The 18,464-nt window shown below is 35.0% G+C and overlaps 1 protein-coding gene across 11 annotated transcripts in view; it reads right to left on the reverse strand.

Annotated features, from left to right (window-relative positions):
* The window catches only part of Naaladl2 (N-acetylated alpha-linked acidic dipeptidase like 2), a 1,175,859-nt gene that overhangs the window by 48,799 nt on the left and 1,108,596 nt on the right, over positions 1 to 18,464 (reverse strand). For all 11 annotated transcript variants that reach the window (XM_048814261.1, XM_048814264.1, XM_048814263.1 and 8 more), the window contains one exon: positions 2,917 to 3,010. In XM_048814261.1, the coding sequence (XP_048670218.1) occupies positions 2,917 to 3,010 (94 nt within the window). The remainder of the gene's footprint in view (positions 1 to 2,916; positions 3,011 to 18,464) is intronic.

An 18,464-nucleotide genomic window follows, 5' to 3' on the forward strand; every position in this document is an offset into this window, starting at 1 on the left:
CCTCCTCCTCCTCCTCCTCCTTCTTCTTCTTCTTCTTCTTTTAATTATGGGGCTTTGGGATTTCACGTTCACTTTTTTTTTCTTATTCTTTGGTTATTCCTTCACGATCTCCTCTTATTGTACCTCTTCTCCCAATTTCTAAATCCAAGCATTCCACAGACATCTTAGACCTTCATTCAAATTCTTAACAACTCAGTTAGGACATCTCCCAAATTGACACTCCCCATTTAGATCTCTCCTTGGTACTCTGGATACAGATGAGATAGGGATTTGGAGATAAAAGTAGAGAAACTGTCTCAAAGGAAACATCCATAAACCTCTAAAATGCAGAAAACACCAAGACTCATTAAGTGGCAGGAAATGCCCATGACTGTTGCACTTCTGAGTAACCCAACCCACACCCTTTGTCTTTACCCTTAACCAATGTCTTTATCTGCAAAAAATAAGAGGGCAATGTGCAAGCCCAGGAAAAACTGGCGTGAAATTGTGTACTTCCACACTGAGTCCAACTTTAGTCCAGCCCCTAACACTCCGTACCAACTGGCTCTGTTTTCTCCCTCTAGGGATGGTCCACATTCTCCTTTGAATGTGCCCCTGCTTTCCTAAATAAATCTCTGTCCATGTCTCTGGCTTGTGTGGAAATTCTTTTCCATCAGGGTATTCCAAGAACTCCCTGTTCCCTGAGTCAAGTTCCTGTTCTCTCCAGGAACTCATTGAACCTTTCTTCAAAGACATCTTTTCTCCTGTGACACAACTGCTAAGTTCTAGTATAACATTCATTTTGAAAATGCAAGTTTGATCAAAAGATATTGATTGATATTAGGGCAAAATTTAAGCATAATGGTAATTTCAAATTTGCTTTTTTTTTAAAAAAAAATTCTGCCTCTTTTTTTATTATAGAAAACTATCTATATATGAATGCATGTTTCTTTGAAGTGGGAATTTTAATTGTTTTTTGGCTGTATTTAGCTTCTGTATTTTGTTTTAAGTTGGTTTTTATTTTATTAAATTAATAAATAAGGAATTCAAGAGTTCCTGTGATGTCCATAATGATTATATGAAAAAAACTCTGTATATATTTAACTTCATGAAATGAAAAATCATAATTCATATGTTGAAAGTGGTCCTTAACCAAAAACTAAATTAATAATATAATTCTAATGATGAACAATAGGTCCTTTTTGAGCTTCAGTATTAGCCTACTTTACCAAAAATGTTCATATAGCAATTATAATGTGAAATATTAGGTCTAGTTATAGATTTTTAGAAATAAACTCAGTTGTTTAAAAATGATAGCATTTAGCATTTAAAATACTATTGCTAATACTTTTGTTTTTGCTGGCTTTATTGCTTTAACCTTTCTTAAATATAATTTTTCATGTCTTTATTACTAAGATATTATACATTTATCAAAGAAAATTTAGACTCAGAAAACAACTTTATCATTTATAATTCTATTATATGATATCATTTTGAAGTCTGCTCTTTGGGTCTCCTTAACCTGCATAATAGCTACTCCTTTTTAGATGGACGGTATTTACATAATGTAAATAATGACCTCCTCTTTTTATTCTCTGAAAGCTTAAAGTATCATTTGCAATTTTCTACAGGATGAAAAGGAAAACCAAAGAAAAAGCGAAATAATCAACAGAATAAATAAAATAGATGTTCTCAAATATATTCTTGCAGAAAAGTTATTATTCACAGAACTATTTGGTCTCTTATTTATACCTGTTCTGTTCTTACTTTGCAAAATGTCATATGCATAGCTATCCAGTTTTTAAACCCAAAATATTCTAGATAGCAAATCTGAAGTGTGGGAGATAGAGTTACTGCTATAGGTATCCACACTGGAGAATGTCAGATAAAAGCAGGAAAGAACACCACTACATGAAGACTGACTTAAGTATACAAAATGGAGAGCAGTATGAGGACCATGAGGGACACAAACAGACCTATGGCTCTATTGCTCCTGAAGTCATAGTTTTTCAGCCACTCTAGTAAAGAATCTTTATGAACTATTGAAGGAAAAAATAATTGTTGGAGAATTTTCTGAGTAAAATGGCAATCCAGGTAGTTAAGGAAAAAATAAAAAGTACTAAATTTCTAGTTACTGGAAATCTCTGACTCTAGAATGATTTGTTTTTCAGAGATAACCACTTAAGCACTGTAGTTGGAATATTGGCTTTTGCATTGAGAAGTAGTTGTCTACAAATGACTCACTAAAGATCTGATAGGAAGATGTGTGACTCAAGACAAAGAGTGAAATTTTTAATTATAATATTGCCCTTTGTTGTGTGGTTAATGAAGAGAAATAGGAACCTAATGGAAAGATTCATATACAGAAATAGAGGAAGTGGGAGTAATTATTAGGGTGGGGTCAGAATTCTGCAGAGAGATCCATATTCAAGCATGAACGGACTGAATCGAGTCTGTGGAAATACTTCTCTGGTTGTCTCCTTATCATCTTTGACCTGAGCCAACATTTCAGTCAAATGGAATGGGGCTCATACTCCATAGAAACCAATCCCAAAGGAGAAATTTCTGGGGCATCATTGTTTGGAATGACTAGGTGTTTGGCACAATGTTGAAAAAAAAAATAGATCAGATCTCTGAACTATATTATCTCATATGTAACTGGTAAATAATGACAGAAACAGAATTATAAATCTCTTTGATTAAAGAAAGCAGGGAGACCAAGATTTAAACTCTTCTGTTCACACTAGGCACATTTCATTTGTGTTGACATATCAGTTAAAATTCTTCCAGGCCCTTCTCATGATAAGTCTCCATAGGAAGGGAGGGACACCATTGCCATAGCTAATGAGATAGTAGGTGACTTCATTTATTCCTTGTTGAAAATTAATTGAATAATTTTTCATTTTCTAAAATTATTATAATTTAAAGAAAAATTACCTTTAAGGCTGTTTTGAACTTCTAAAGCTATATCAAGAGCATTAAAGGGCAGAACTGGTTCATTGGCAATTTGCAAAATCACTTCTCCTGAGAGCTGAAATGAAAAAGAAAAAAATAATTAGCATTTGGTAATTAAGAGTTTGCTTGTTTTTTATTATTATTATTTCATGTATTTTATACATCTAGAGTATAAAAACACAGAAGGAAAAATAGAATTTTATAAAATCTCTATTTTCTTAAACCCCCTTTTATATAAACATAACGGTTTGTTCCTTTTCTTTTTGAGCTAAACTATTATGAAGTATCTTCTCTAGTTGAAGGAGCCTTAACCAGGTTTAAAATATTTAATATATTCCTTATACAATAGTTCGGATCACTATCACACGAACAGTTGAGATCCACAGTCTGCTTATCAGACTAATTAAAACTCCAGACAGAATTAATGCTCAATTTATTTCATTTAAAATATAATTCAATATAAAGCATTCCTTTAATGTTTTAGGGACTATTTTCCTTAATGTTTTACTCTTCCTAACCATGTTTCCAAATGTCAAAACCAATTCTATTTATATATTTTTCAGATCAGTATTTAAATTTTAAAAATGAATAAAATTTCAAACGGCATTTCCAAAGCTCATATCTGGAGTTCATGTACATGCATATTCTACCAACAATCCATCTGAACTTGTATTTGAAAACCAACATATGCACCACAGCTGAACCAGATCTGTTTAATAGACTCAACAAGTCATATGTGCTCAAACACACATCTCAAAGGACTGCAAGGCTGGCAGCAAATGTCATTGTTCTCTCTCCCTCTCTCGCATAACTGATATTTAATATTTACCTAGGCTTAAGAAATGTCCCTATATCTTTTAAAACTCTGAATCCAGCGCCCAGGGAATGACTTGTGTTGAGATTATTAATGCACTATGAAATGTGAGTAGTGAATGAAGACATTGTGTTGTGAAACTACACAGGGATATCAGCACACAACCTTGAGACAGTAAGGAACACATAGAAGATATAAACTTATAAGGAAAATAGAATTTTATAATTCAAATATACATATATATATACATATTCAACAAGAAACAAATTTCATTTAACATTTAAAATTATATTTCTCAATTGTTCGTAAAATTCATATCATGATAAAAATATAATTCAATTTGATTTGGGAAAATGTGTTTTCTAGAAACAAATAAAAGAAAGAAGCACCTTTGATTCACCTTCATTCCTTTGAGGTATGTTTCCCTGCAAATGCAGTAGACATCCTCAATGACTGGGATGTCTTTGCAGAGTTTTCTCCCCAGCATAGTGATCACAAATATTCTGGGAAACTGCTGGCATGGATCATGCTGCGCTACAGGCAAGGAGAATTGTCTGCAATAGGTTGATATGAATCCTCTTTCTATTCCACCCACCCCATCCAAATTGTGTAAGGGACACTGATATTTGGAAATAAATTATTTGTAAAAAGAAATTTTTAAAGAAGATTAAGAAGCATTATGGTTTCCTTTTCCAATTTGCACTGGATAATAGAAACTACAGAACAGACAAGTTTTGTTTACACTTTTGGAATCTGAAAACCACACATTACAGAACATTAAAATGAAAGAAGGCGGAAGGAGGAGAAAGGCGACCTTGTGTGCTGCTAGAGAGACTTGTTTTGTTATTTTTTTTTTAATTCATTTGGCAGCTCCTATAGCTGGAATTTAAGCCAACCACCTTTCTATTTCTTTCAATAAGAACCTGGCAATAAAAAGTGGGACTTCCTAGGCACCTGGCCCATGATAAAATGCTTAGACTAAATCAGCCTATTTGCAGTTTCATAAGTACGAGGGAAATTTGTACACCCCTGTCACCATGTGAGAAGAGATGAGCCAAGCTGCACACTTTCTTCACTCACTCTGGAATTCAGTATTTCTTGGGCATACCAGGGAAACCTCCCCTTATGTTTATGGAAGACCTTATTCTTTTCCAAGTGCTTTATACTTATCTCATTGCATTATGCTGACAATCTTAGAGGCCGGTAATGAGAGAATTAATATCTTATGCTAAAAACATTGAGATCAACAATGCAGGAGGCTGAGGCAGGAAGATTGTTGCAAGTTCAGAGCTGGCCTCAGCCACTTAACAAGACCCTAAGTGAAACCCTGTCTCAAAATAAAAATATAAAATGGGCTGTGGACAGAGCTCAGTAGAAACCCTGGGTTCAATCCCAAGTAAATAAATAAATTAATAGAAAAATAATAATAAAACAAAACCCAAATATTGATAATCAAAATTTACTGAGCATATACTAGATATCTCCGATACTTTTCAAAAGTTTAGACATTTTCAATCATTATTCTTTAATTTCACAACAGCTCAGCAAGGCAAGCATTTTACATTCATGTCATAGAAATAAAACTGAAGATTGTAAAGATTAGGTAACTTTCTCAAGTCATTCCCCAAGTCTGACTGATTTGAAGGTCTATGCTGTTGGTTTTGCTGTAGCATAAAATGTATAGTGGGATCCAGCAGAAGTCCCTCAGCTGGTTGTTTGTAAAAAACTACAACTACCATATTTCACCTCACAATCATTGCCACTACATAATCGTCGCATTCTGTTTTTTCATCCAAACATTGGTTTATAACCTTTCATTATGTGGTTGTTGCATACTATAATTCTGTATATGAGGTAAACAGAGCTGCGAAGTATTCATCAGTGGCACATGGATGAGCATTTGTCTTCTCACTCACTGAAAGCACGAAGCCAACAATTCTCAGTTCATGCACATTGTCAGTAGCTTTCCGAAAGCCCACTTGCAGGGTTTATTCAGAGTGCTGCAGTATTAATGGCAAACACATCTTGTGTGAGTGGTGCAGAGGACAGCACATCACACAATGAAACCAATGATAGGGAATGAAATGGGCCAAAGCAGTAGAGAATCTTCTAACAGAAGATGAAAGTTTCTAAGTTTATACTTAGCAACACTGTAGTACATTTTCTCAGTTTGACTATCATTCACAAATCAATAACATCTAATCTGTTACCATTTTTCCCCCCAGGGTGGAAAAATGTTTGCTAATCACAGAGAAACAATATGTGTTGATTTGGATTATTCGATTTTAATGTATATTCACGGGAATTTTATGTATTCTAATCTCACAACAAAGACAATTTAGTAATAAAGATTTTCAAGTAATACTGGCACAGTTGTTTTCAAAAGCTTTACATATTGGTGGTCCCCCATTTTCTTTCAAAACAATTTTCCATAATCATCTGCAATGATTATGTGGTTAAATACAGTGGGTCTGGCTCCTTTACTTCTTCTCCACTGTTCTTTCTACTATACAACCATCTTTTCTAATATATATTTGTAATATTGGCCAGTTATCTATACTATATACTATCTTATCTTAACCCCTTAATGATTATGTTATTTAGATCTCCATGTGTAGTGTTTGATATTTTCTTTCAAATACAGGTATGAGAAACTCAGTCTCCAATTCATATGTGAATGGAGGTGGGGGGTGCTTTGAGAGGTCATGACAATTAGATCAGTTCCTGAGGATGGGTCCCCGTGATGAAATTAGTGACTGTAAGAGGAGAAAGAGACCCAAGCTTGCACCCTATTCAGCTCTTTCACAATGTGGTGGTGTGATGTCTTCCACCATGCTGTGACAGCAAAAAGGCCTTCACCAGGTGCTAGCACCTTGATTTTGGACTTGGGCTTTTAGAACTGTGAGCTGAATAAGCTTCTACTGTTCATAAATTACCCAGTGTGCAATATTCTAATGACACAAAGTGGACTAAGACGCTGCTGCACACTTCATCAGCAAAGAGTGATTCAACCACTGTGAAATTCCATTATTATAACTTTACAAGGACAAACTATGCCTCATGACCCTGGTGTTCTTCCTTTTATACACCTCTTAGACCATTTTACTCCTGGTCAAAAGATGAAGAAAAAATGAATTGGAAAGAAAAAATTATTATGCAGAACAAAAATATTTTAAATTATAAAATAAATTAATGATCACCACATTGCAAAGGCATTCCTTTATTACTAAATAATATTGACCCTAGTGGTCTCATTGAGGTTGGGCAAGGTCTGATTGTCAAAAAATTATTAATTATACATCAAGTCTTTTAGATTTTAAGGGTAATAATGGAAAATTATAGTTATCTCAAATAAAGTTTGCTTTTTCTCCAACCTGATACAATTTTAGTTGTATTTAAAGGTTCTTAAGAGTATTTTAGGAAAATTTTACACAGGAAAAGCTTCATTTTGGGGGAAAATATTATATATACTCACACACAGATGTAGCATACATTTTAGACTTTTTCTTAAATTTAGTAAAGAATAATAATAACCTCTTTCATTTTGCCTTTTGGGATGTGCTTATTTACTCTGACTCTGTCACAAATCTTTCTCTTACTCACTAGATCAGTTTGGAGGGGAAAAAAAGAGAAATCTTTATTTTCTAAACTGTGAATATCTAGAAAATAGGGCTATTTTTCTACCCTTAATTATTGTAGCCCATTGCTCAGCATGGTGACTGTATTTGCAGTAAATGCTTCGAATGGATTTATTAGTCAAGGCACAAACAATGTAGTTGGATATAAATAGGTTCACTAAAGCAATAACAATACCAAGGCTCTATAATGTAATTTTTCTTTAGTTGCAGGCCAAGAAACTCATTGAACATTGTGTGGTTTGTTTCATTTTTATAAATTCATAGTAAAGTAAGCAGAGTTCATATCTCATACATGAGCTGTAAGTTAAAACTATCATTGTGGGATTGTTTTTATGCCCTCAGTGAAATTTAAAATGCAACAGAATCCTACTGCAGAAGTTGATGCTACGAGATAATCATTACACCTGTGTTTTAGGTAGCATGAGAAAGACATTGAGAGAAACTATCACTAGGGCATGGTGTGACATAATATGACAAAAAGTAGATAAATCATAAGCTTTTTTGTATGTGATCATTATTGTGCTAAGAGAGAGAGAAGAAAGCTAAAATTAAGTAAACACACAAGTCATAATTTTTATTCAGTTGGAGAAAGAATTTAGTAGCACAAAGTTATTAAATATGACTCTTTTGTTTCCTACAAACAACCATGTTTTATTCTATTTTAAAGACATCATGTAATTACACATCATATATGTGTTTTGGGCTCAGAAAGGTGGAGGGTAACAGAGGATAGGTAGTCCACACTATGGGAGGAGAATGAGCAAAACCCTGGGGGTAGAAAGAAGCACAGACTTTTTATACAAACTTGAAGAATTCTTTTTTGACTGGAGCATAGTTCTTGATTAGTGGGAAGGGAGCTGGCATCAGGAGTCAGAAAACCTGAACCTCAACCAGTGCATAGGGCCATGATTCAGTGATCTGCAGGGAGTCCTTTCCCTTCTCCTAAATTTCAGAGCAGCAGTATTATCCGATAAATTACGGTATGGTGAGAGTCTGCATAGCATGATTTTGTGGTGTATGGTGACCTTCAGGCTGTTACATTCATCCTGAAGTGGCCTGGTTCTGATTTATAGCCACTTAATACTAGAAAACCCCCAATTTACCAGCAAATACCCGTAGACAACAAACCTCATGGCAGCTTTCCAGGAGCTAGGGGACTGGGGAGAATCTCCTTGAAGATAAGACCTCCCAGTTCTCATGATCCTTATCCAAAGTTAGAGTATCAATGTAGGAGAGGTAGTAAAGATATACTTCTAACACACCTGATGTATTTTCCCAGAAAAAGGAGAAATTATACAGTGTGACACAAAACCAGTACACAAAAATTTAGGCACTCATAACATGGCTAAAATATAGCTTTAAGCCTTCCATTACCTCTCATCTAGAATGTTCCATAAACTTCCTAATTGATCTGAAATTCTATATCTAACCAATTCTTCATAGTATAGCCAGAGTTATATATTCAAAATATATTTTGTGCACACCCCCCTAAAGAATAGCCATATTTGTGCTACTTCCTTTCTGTTGCTTGCCCTTGACAGGAAAAGTAATGGAATCCCATATGGAACTTCAATGTCTATATTTGACAAGTTTACTTAAACAAAAATTATTTGAAAGTTAAACTCTCTTAGAAAATGAAGGACTTATATAATCCTGACAACTACCAAAATGAATACTTCTGATAAAACTCACACCATGGAGTTTAATCAGCAAGATCCAAATCACCCTGCTCCCTACCCTCAGCCCAAGAAGAACCACCATGTAAGAGCTACATGTGGAAGTAGACACATTCAGGTACCTGGAAGATATCTCCTGTTGTTGCCAGTGAGTAATTCAAGGGTGTCTTTCTACAGAAAGGTTTTGATGGAGGTCTTACTAAAGAACTTGCTTATCCTGCTTACGTTCGTAAAGGCCAATAGCAGGAGGAGAAAATGATATATTATTATGGAGGACCTAAGTTTCAGGAAAAAAAAAAAATGGTTTGAGACCCAACCCTTTCCTTCTTAAGATTTTGAAGATACTAGAATATTCTTGATGGACCGAGGTAGACTTAAATAAGTTACCTGGTAGCAGAGAATTTCAAAGTCACTGAAGAATTCCAAAAGCCTCTGAGATGGCAATTTATTTTAAGAAGGATTTTAACCCTGGAGATGTATATCAAATATTTGATTCCAAAATGTGGGGCTCTTCTTAGAAACTCCTTGTGACCTATCCTGTCTGGTCCTTAGATCCACCACAGGGAAAGTACATGAGACACTAAAGAACTATATTAGCAAACAGTGGAAAACTTGGAATCCAGCTGTTGAAATTGCATAGCTGTGGCTATCCCTGGAGGAAAAAGAGTTCTTTCCTCTCCAGTACCCTGAGGAGTTATTTCAGTCCCTACAATGCTACCTGCTGTTGCCAAGGGCTGAGCAAGATTATTGGACACCTGGTTTGGGGCTGGCACCTCCTTTCACTACAGAATTGCTACAGCTGACAGACCATGTAGAGCCTGGCTGGATCCCTTAGGCTTGATGGGAAACAGATGGGTATAGAGCGAAAAAAGGAGACACAAAGAGGCTATGACTCCCCAGAAATTTGACTTGATTATGAAAGAGATGGGCCTTTAATTTGTCCCCTACACTGATAGAAGCAGATTTCCTATAAATATGCACTAACAACTGTCAATTCCAAGCCTTCAAGGAAGAAAATAGCCCCAACAATTGAGAAACCAACAACCAGGGACACAAACTTCCAGATTCTTATCCTTCCTATTCTCTACTCTTGCTGAAAAAACTTACCTCCTATGTTCTGAGCCTAAACTCTGAAGACACACCTGGAGATTACCATGAGTCTGAGTTTGGGTTACCCCCAGAACACACCTAGAGACAAAATTTGAATGTAAGTAGCTCACAAATAGGTGAGGATAGTAGAAAGAGGAGAGGTGACAAAGGGAAGACAGTCAATGGAAGGCATCTTACCAAACCATCTCCCACCCTGGATGACTGGAACCTAATCTTGCTAGAGAATACTGAAAATCCAGTATCAAATAGGTGTGTGAGAATTTTCTTATCCAAAGGGCAAGGTATTAAGTCACGAAATCCCCATCAGCCAGGAGAGAAGGGCTGGTCCAAGGAGGTATTGAATGTTACTCCTTCAGGATTATCCTCTGCACTTGCAACTTTCCTTGGCTGTAGAGAGCCCCAGGCTAAGAGAGGAAGCTTTCTATCTAGAAATCTTTTTACTGAAATAGAATGCTTACTGTCTTCTATCAGACCACAGAAATGTAATGGATTTAATTTTTTCACTTTTTTGAGATATCTTTCCTCTTTCAGGGAATGTCATCACTCATCTGTTGTTAAATTGTAGCAAGCAAAGTATATTTACAGATTAACTTGAAATAATTTATGGGTATTTTTAATGACTTTTAAAAGTGTTATACTCATGTTTTGACTGTAAAACAAGTTGTTTTCTCTGCCAGTCATGCTGTTCCTAGAGAGGGAACACAGTATGCTAGAATTTCTTAGCAAGAAGAGAAGCTTCAAGGAAAAAATTTTTCTTTTTGTTTTACTATGTCTAGCAGCATTTTGCCTGGACTGGTTGACAAATTAAAAGTTAAATATCTTCATTACATTTTGCTAATAACTAACTTCAGCATAATATTAATAATGGTAATAGCAACTAACATTGGTTGAGCTCTTTCTACAGCCAAGCATTAGTCTAAATTTTTGCATGAATTAATTTGTTTAGTCCTTACAATAGCTTTATTCTATTTTGCAGATGATAAAACAGAGGCATTGAACAGTTAACTGAATATCCCAAGGCCATTTAGTCAGCATAGTAATTTTTTGTTTTGAGTTTAAGTATTCTGGCTACAGAATCTGGACTCTCAAACACCAATTAGCATCTTTTTTCTTTATTTTTAAATTTCTTTCCTAATTTTAACAATTCAGGAATAGCAGTAGCTACTGAGACAATGTTTCCCAAATCTGAACATAGGATTAAAAAGAATAATCAAGAACTGAGAACACCCATCAGTGATATTTGTAAAGACCTGAGCAAGAGATCCCATCAGGGTTATACATTTTGACACTTGCCATTGTTAATTTGCATGTTTGTAGATTCCGGTTTCCTGTTCCCCTGCCTAAAATTGATGTAAAGGCTAATGAAGTTATGCAATTACCTAAGATGCCCTAAGTAAATAAAGATACTTTATTATAATATATAGCATTTATTAAATACATATCAAATACAGCTAGCAGCAAGAGGGATAACAAAAGTGGAAGACAAGTTGGTATGCAAAATGATTGGTATTGACCTGTCTTATATTGTAACTTATTATCACTTCAACCTTAGGACTTTGGATAAGGTTCAGAGAAATAGTTCTAGAAACTAATGTGAACACCTACCAAATTGCTATCAGGGATCATTTATTAATCCATGTTCATACTGCTCAAAGGCATTTCGAGTATTAATTAAATATTTATTGGGCATTAGCTATATGTCAGGGACTAAGTCAGGTCCCCACAGGTTTTGAAACATTTTTCATGAAGAGATATTGACTTTAATTATAAAATAAATTCTACAGGGTGCTAGGGAAAGGTCTACAAGGGTCCTCACTCATCTGAGGGATCAGGAAGGACTTCCAGGACAAAATTTCTTCTATCAGGAAGGTACTATGCTAGGTTCTATATCATACAGGAAAGAACTAGAAGCAGATTTGGTGCAAAGCACATCTTCTTACATCAGTTTACAAAAGGCTGCTTAGTTATATTTTATGTATGTATATACAATAATAAATTTAAAAATGAAAAGTATTTGATTGCATGTCACATATATTTCTTGAAAATTTCTTGTATAGGAAGATTCATTCTCTGAGAGGGGGAGATGTGGCTATCCTCACCCTGCACCTCCCATATGACTACCACAAAAAGAAATCAAGTTCTCTATAGTTGCAATCACTATAGTTGTGGTGTGGCAAGTAGGCTAGAGGTTGTTTATTTTTAAAGAGTCATTGTGCATTTATTAAATCATGTGCTTGATAAATTATCCAAATCCAATAATCATAGAAGGATTAGAGAGCTGATTTAGCAGAGTTCCTAATAATACTAAAGCAACATACATCAAGTCTACATAATGCAGCAAGACAGAAGAGGCCAGTGGTTTCCTACATACAGCTTATTTTTAGGAATTGTATTTTCAGATTGTAATGCTGGGTATCTGTATATGCAAAATAATATGGTTTTAAGAATTTAATAAAAGTTAATAATTTTAATAAAAAGTAATAAAATGGTGCTTTAGTAAAAGATAAACATATCATTTTTTATAACACCCAACCATTAAGCAAAGGACATTTGGTAACAGTAGATTCAATCACACACAGAGGCAATTGTTTAATTAATTAAACAATATTATCATTTAGATATAAATTGATAATATAATTTTTCCTTCCGTATGTCCTAGTTGAGACCAACCTCTGTCCTATTATAAATTTGGACCTTGGTAAAATATTCACATTGAAAAATAATGACATCATGTTTTTATATTATAGAAGCAATCAAAGCAATGGAGAGGGATGGAAAATATGTGAATGAAAAACAGATTGTTCTTTTGAACTTGCTGCTTCTATCCAGAGAGACGTTAAATAATGGTCAAAATATATGTGACCCTTACTGGATGCAATTACATTGTTAATGCAGTTTCTTTTCTGGCTATAAACACAATAAATGTTGTTGCAGACTGCATCCTACCGAGTGAGACTTGACATTTTAAAAATAGTCAGAGAAACACAAGGGCTTTGGATCCTTTGATGTGCAATTGTATTCATGACAAGTTTCTTATAGCAACTTTCTCTGAAACAGAGGATATTGTTGAGCTGAATAAAAAATATGCATGTAAATAAGGAATTGCACAACAAGCACACTGTCAAACTCTAGAATTTTTATGGTTTTCCTTTTCTCCATATATTGCTTGGTAACAGATAGGACTCTTAGGTCCCCTTGCTTCTCAAACATCACAGAATGGCCTACAGAACAACACAGGGCAACATCTCAAGGATTGTTAAATCTTATTTTAGTTAACCAATTAGCCTGTGTTATAGGATCCTGCAATTTCATTAGAACACTTCATCTTAAGAGATAGTTATCTTGCTGAAATGCTATACAGCCCCTACCATTGAAGGATTGTGGGTTGAACACTAAAATGTGAAGCTGTTCCAATAGTAAAGGGGCTTATTGGTTGGAAGCTAAGATACTAGCAAAGAAAAACAAAAAAAGCATAAAAATGGACCATAGAAAGAGTCAAATGAGTAGGAACACAGTGGTTACTATGGACCACAATGGTCCTTGTACAAAGGATAACACAGAGAAAGACAGAGAGTTGACTGCAGCACTCTCAGGAAGAGGAACAGGCAAGTGCAAACTCTGACTCCAACCACTGAGTACGTCAGGTAGATGGAAGGGGGATTCTTTTAAAGAAGAGAAGAAAAAATAAAATTGGAGATGATAACTGTTTTGTAAAATATCTCTTTCCTTGTCAACAAACTCCTTATAAAGGAAAAACATATTCCATTTATCTTGGTATTATTTGACTGATCAAAAATATTTTTTAAAGATTTTTGAGATTACCAATACATTAAGCTGGAAAAGGCTTAAGCCATTCCATGAAACAGGCTACAGGGAAAACCTAGGTTTTTGGAAAACATAGGACCGTTTTCATGTCTTCCTGTTCCCATATTTCTGTCATCACCAAAAATTATAATACAAGCTGATGAAAACACAATGGCCTTCAGTTTAGAGTGTGCTGGTTCAGTCTTTGAACCCCTACGTGCATTTAAGTCCAATCACAATATTCTCTTTGTAGTTTTAGCATGTGATTGTTTATCTAGGGGCACTGAGAGTATTGAGGGACTTAATCTAATGCCGAATATGTGAGGCTATCTAAAGAGCCCAGTAGTATGACTATCTTCTAGAAGCTGAAATGACTCTTAACAAATCCTAACAAACTCCATGTTTCTAAGGTGGCTTTGTCCTCAGAAGTTTGTGTGATCTTGGCATTTTTAGATGCACAAAGAAATTTATCACATTAGATTATCCATTATTGTATTATCTGCTCATTCTTTGCAATGAAATTGGTCCATCAGTTCAATAAAAAGATACACCTACGATTCTGTATGTTCCAAAGAGGGGAGAGGAGAAGATTAAGTGTTAATTAAAATTCTACTATGCACCAGGCATGTCACTGGTATTATGAATACCTGATTTCATTTAATTCTACCAACAGACCTGCCAAATTATATTAAACAGTGCTGGTAATAATGCAGTTTGGTTATGAAGGATCTGGTAGGTTACAATAAAGAGTTTGAACCTTGTACTGCAGAGTAGAAATATCAGTGTGATTGCTGGACTATTTACATCCTTGTGAAGAAACTTTTTTTGAAATGCAAATTCCCAAGCAAGATTCTCATGTACACACACAAAATTTTAAGTCAGTTGATTTGGATAAAGATCATGGAATTCATCATTTTAAAATAAGCACCTCTAATGATTTTGATGCAAGTGATCATACTTTGAAAACACAAAATAGAGACATACACATCCAATGAAGGATGTTTGAGAGGAAACTGATATCAGATTTATATATTTCATAATATTTCTTAATGTCTTCAGAATTTATGTTGAAAGTCTTAAAATGTAAATATGAGTGAGGTGTCATAATCGTTTGTAACAAAGTACATGTAATAAATGAGGCATAAGAAAACTTTCAGAAACTTGAGAACAAAGCAATAACAGCAATTTTGAAAAGCTTATCAAATCATTTAGGTAATTTTTAAAATTGGAAAAAAATTATCAATTGGTAAAAATACAGGTTGTTCCTTTTTAAACATCACTTACTAGAAAACAGCACCAAAAGAGAGTATATTTAGTAATATATGATTAGCTACTAATGATTTCTTTTTTTAAGGTGACAGGAAACAGTGATCCTCTATTCATTCAACTTGTTTAGAAGTTTGTGGACACATCCTATGGTCATGCTGTATTGAACTACCTCTTTTGTTTAGGCAGATTAAGAAGTTTTATCTTAGATCTGTTATTATGAGATTCGTGGAATGAATAAGACAACTTTACTTTTCCTCAATTCATAATGAACAATGAATTGCAGGACAATATACTTCTGTGAAATATATAATCTAGATATATATTTATAAGCAACAAAACTAATTCTCAAAAGATCATTTTTTTTTACATAAATTTATGGAGTAGCAAAGGATGAAAGAACTCTTGGCTGTCTGATCTTACCACCTCAATTTTCAGATAAAGAAATAGGGGTTGAAAGTTAAGATGACTTTCTGGACACCACACAACTGTTTAGAGGCAAAACCAGAATTGGGATTAAGGCTTTAGAGCTCTTTTTGTTGTTGTTGTTCTAATTAGTTATATATGACAGTAGAATGCACTTTGACACACCATGTATAAATGGAGTATAACTTCTCATTCTTCTGGTTGTACAAGATATAGAATCACACAGGTCTTGTAATCATGTATGCACACAGGGTAATAATGTCCAATTCAATCTACTACCCTTTCTAACTCCATACCCCTCCCCTCCCTTTACTATCCTCTGCCAAATCCATAGTAACTCTATTCTTCCCTCGTCCCCCCACCCCTTATTGTAAATTAGCATCCACATATCAGAGGGGAAAAAAATCTGGTCTTTGGTTTTTGAAGATTGGATTATTTCACTTAGCATGATATTCTCCAGGCTCAATCCATTTACTGGCAAATGCCATCATTTCATTCTTCTTTAAGGCTGAATAATATTCCAGTGTGTACATATACCACATTTTCTTTAGCCACTTATCTGTTGAAGGGCATCTAGGTTGGCTCCATAGTTTAACTATTGTATAATATTGGCAAGAAGGGGAAAAATTACATTCATACATTGCTGATGGAACTGCAAATTGGTACAAGCACTCTTGAAAAGTGGTATGGAGATTCCTCAGAAAACTTGGAATGGAACCACCATTTGACCCAGCTCCTCAGTTTTTACCCAAAGGACTTAAAGTCAGCATACTACAGTGAAGCAGCCATATCAATGTTTTTAGCAGCTCAACTTATAATAGCTTTAAAGCTCTTAATGCATTGCTTTTATGGACAACAACGTTGTTGTCTTGTTGTCCATAAAAGTAGGATCAAACTTGATTGGTGTGTGTGTGTGTGTGTGTGTGTGTGTGATGAAAATATGAAATAATCTTAAAAAAACTGGTGAACACAATTGTAAACACACAAAAAAAATAGATGATAAGATGGATAAAAATCCTATATTTCACTTATGGATGTATTGATCCCTTCTTATAATGTGTCTGGTTTTTGTCATGTGTATATGTTGGTAGGTGGTAAATATCCAGAAATGCTGAATCTTCTTGATTGATTGCTTAATCCTCTTGTGAGATAATCTCTAATTAGATAAGCCTCTAAATCTGAGCTTCGCCTTGAAGTCTATTTTGTCTGATGTTAATCTTGCTGCATCAGCTTTTTTTGGTTAGTATTTGTCTAATACACCTTATTTTCAGTTGCTCTTACTTTCAGTTTTCTATCTCTTAATATTTTGTAAAACTTGAAATTATCACATAACGGCATTTTTGAAAAGTTCAACAATCCAGTCAGAAATTTTTGTTCCCCTGATTTGCCTTATCTATAGTTATTATAACCACAGATGTGCTTCATTTATTCTATTGTGTCTTCTAGACAGTGTGTTCTTTTTGCTTCCTTTTCTCCTTTTTAAGCTCTATTCACTTGATTTTGTTTTTTTGATTTTTCCTGCCTGTCTTTCCCTTCTTCTCTGTAGATTTAGGAACTGTGTATTCTACTTTATTTTTTTAATGAGTACATTATGTTTTAGGGAAGCTCAGTGACTGACAGAGACTAGAGTCAATCAGTTCTCTTTCCAACTCCCAACTGTGCACCTCAGCAAGATCCTCAGAATGTTCAAGGTCTTCCTCCCTCACATGTTTACACTGGTGTTTCCTGACATTTTTAAACTATCGCAAGCTAGTCCTTCTGGTTAATGTGATTTCCTTTGCAATCACCAGTTATTCAGATTCATCCACAAGTTCACCTGGTTTTGCTTTTGCTTTTGTAGTTTTGTTTGCTCCCTTGAGACCTGCAGCTTCCTTTGGGATTCAGTTTCCTTCCTACTCAACGCTATTTCAGGGAACACCTGTAAATTGCAATCTTCTTAGCCTTTTCCTAAAAGTATCTCTGTTTCTTCCTCACTTTTGAATAGCACTCGCATGAGTTTAGACCCTGGGTGGCATTCTGTTCCTTGGAATTCCACAGTTATTTCTTCCCCTGGAATCCCTGGCTCCTGAGGAGCCTTCCATTGCAGCCCCTTGCCATCTTTTCTAAGAGTAGTTTCACCCCAGTTTGTTTAGATGTGCATTTTTTTTTCCCCAACACCTCCCACTTGCCACATAATCGCTAAAATAAAAATCAACATCTTTAATGAATCTAGATTAATTGTCTCCCCATTTTCTCTTCAGAAACTGCCTCTCACTCATTCTCCCCAGTCACTTTTGGGGGGTCATTTAGAATAAGATGATCCAAAATAGAACTGTGGGTGCATATATGTATCTGGATGTTTCTAAGAAACAAGATTGAGAGGTTGCTATAATCTAAATCAATGTGTTCTCCTAAAATTCCTATCCTGAAATTATAATCTCTAAAGTGTTGATATTAGGAAGTGAAGCCTTCCGTGAGCGGGAAGGGGGTAAGGGGAAGGGGATTAGAACATAAGGGCAAAGTCCTCATCATTGGAATTAATATCCTTATAAAAGAATCTAAGCAGGTAGTCCCTTCGACTGTGTCAACACATAACAAATAGACATGGACCATGTATGAATCAGGAAGTGGCCCTTAGGTGACAATGAATCTGCCAGTTCCTTGATCTTGGGCTTCTCAGTCTCTGGAAATGAGACTCAAAAATGTTTCTTTTGAGCTATACAGTTTATGGTGTTTTGCTATATTAGCCCAAATGGACTAAGACAGAGGGAGTATAGTTCAAAATAAGGCTGAAGACTGGATTGCTAAGGGAAGTCA

The sequence above is a fragment of the Marmota marmota genome, unplaced genomic scaffold (genome assembly GCF_001458135.2).
Source record: "Marmota marmota marmota unplaced genomic scaffold, marMar, whole genome shotgun sequence".
In the NCBI taxonomy this organism is placed as follows: Eukaryota; Metazoa; Chordata; class Mammalia; order Rodentia; family Sciuridae; genus Marmota; species Marmota marmota.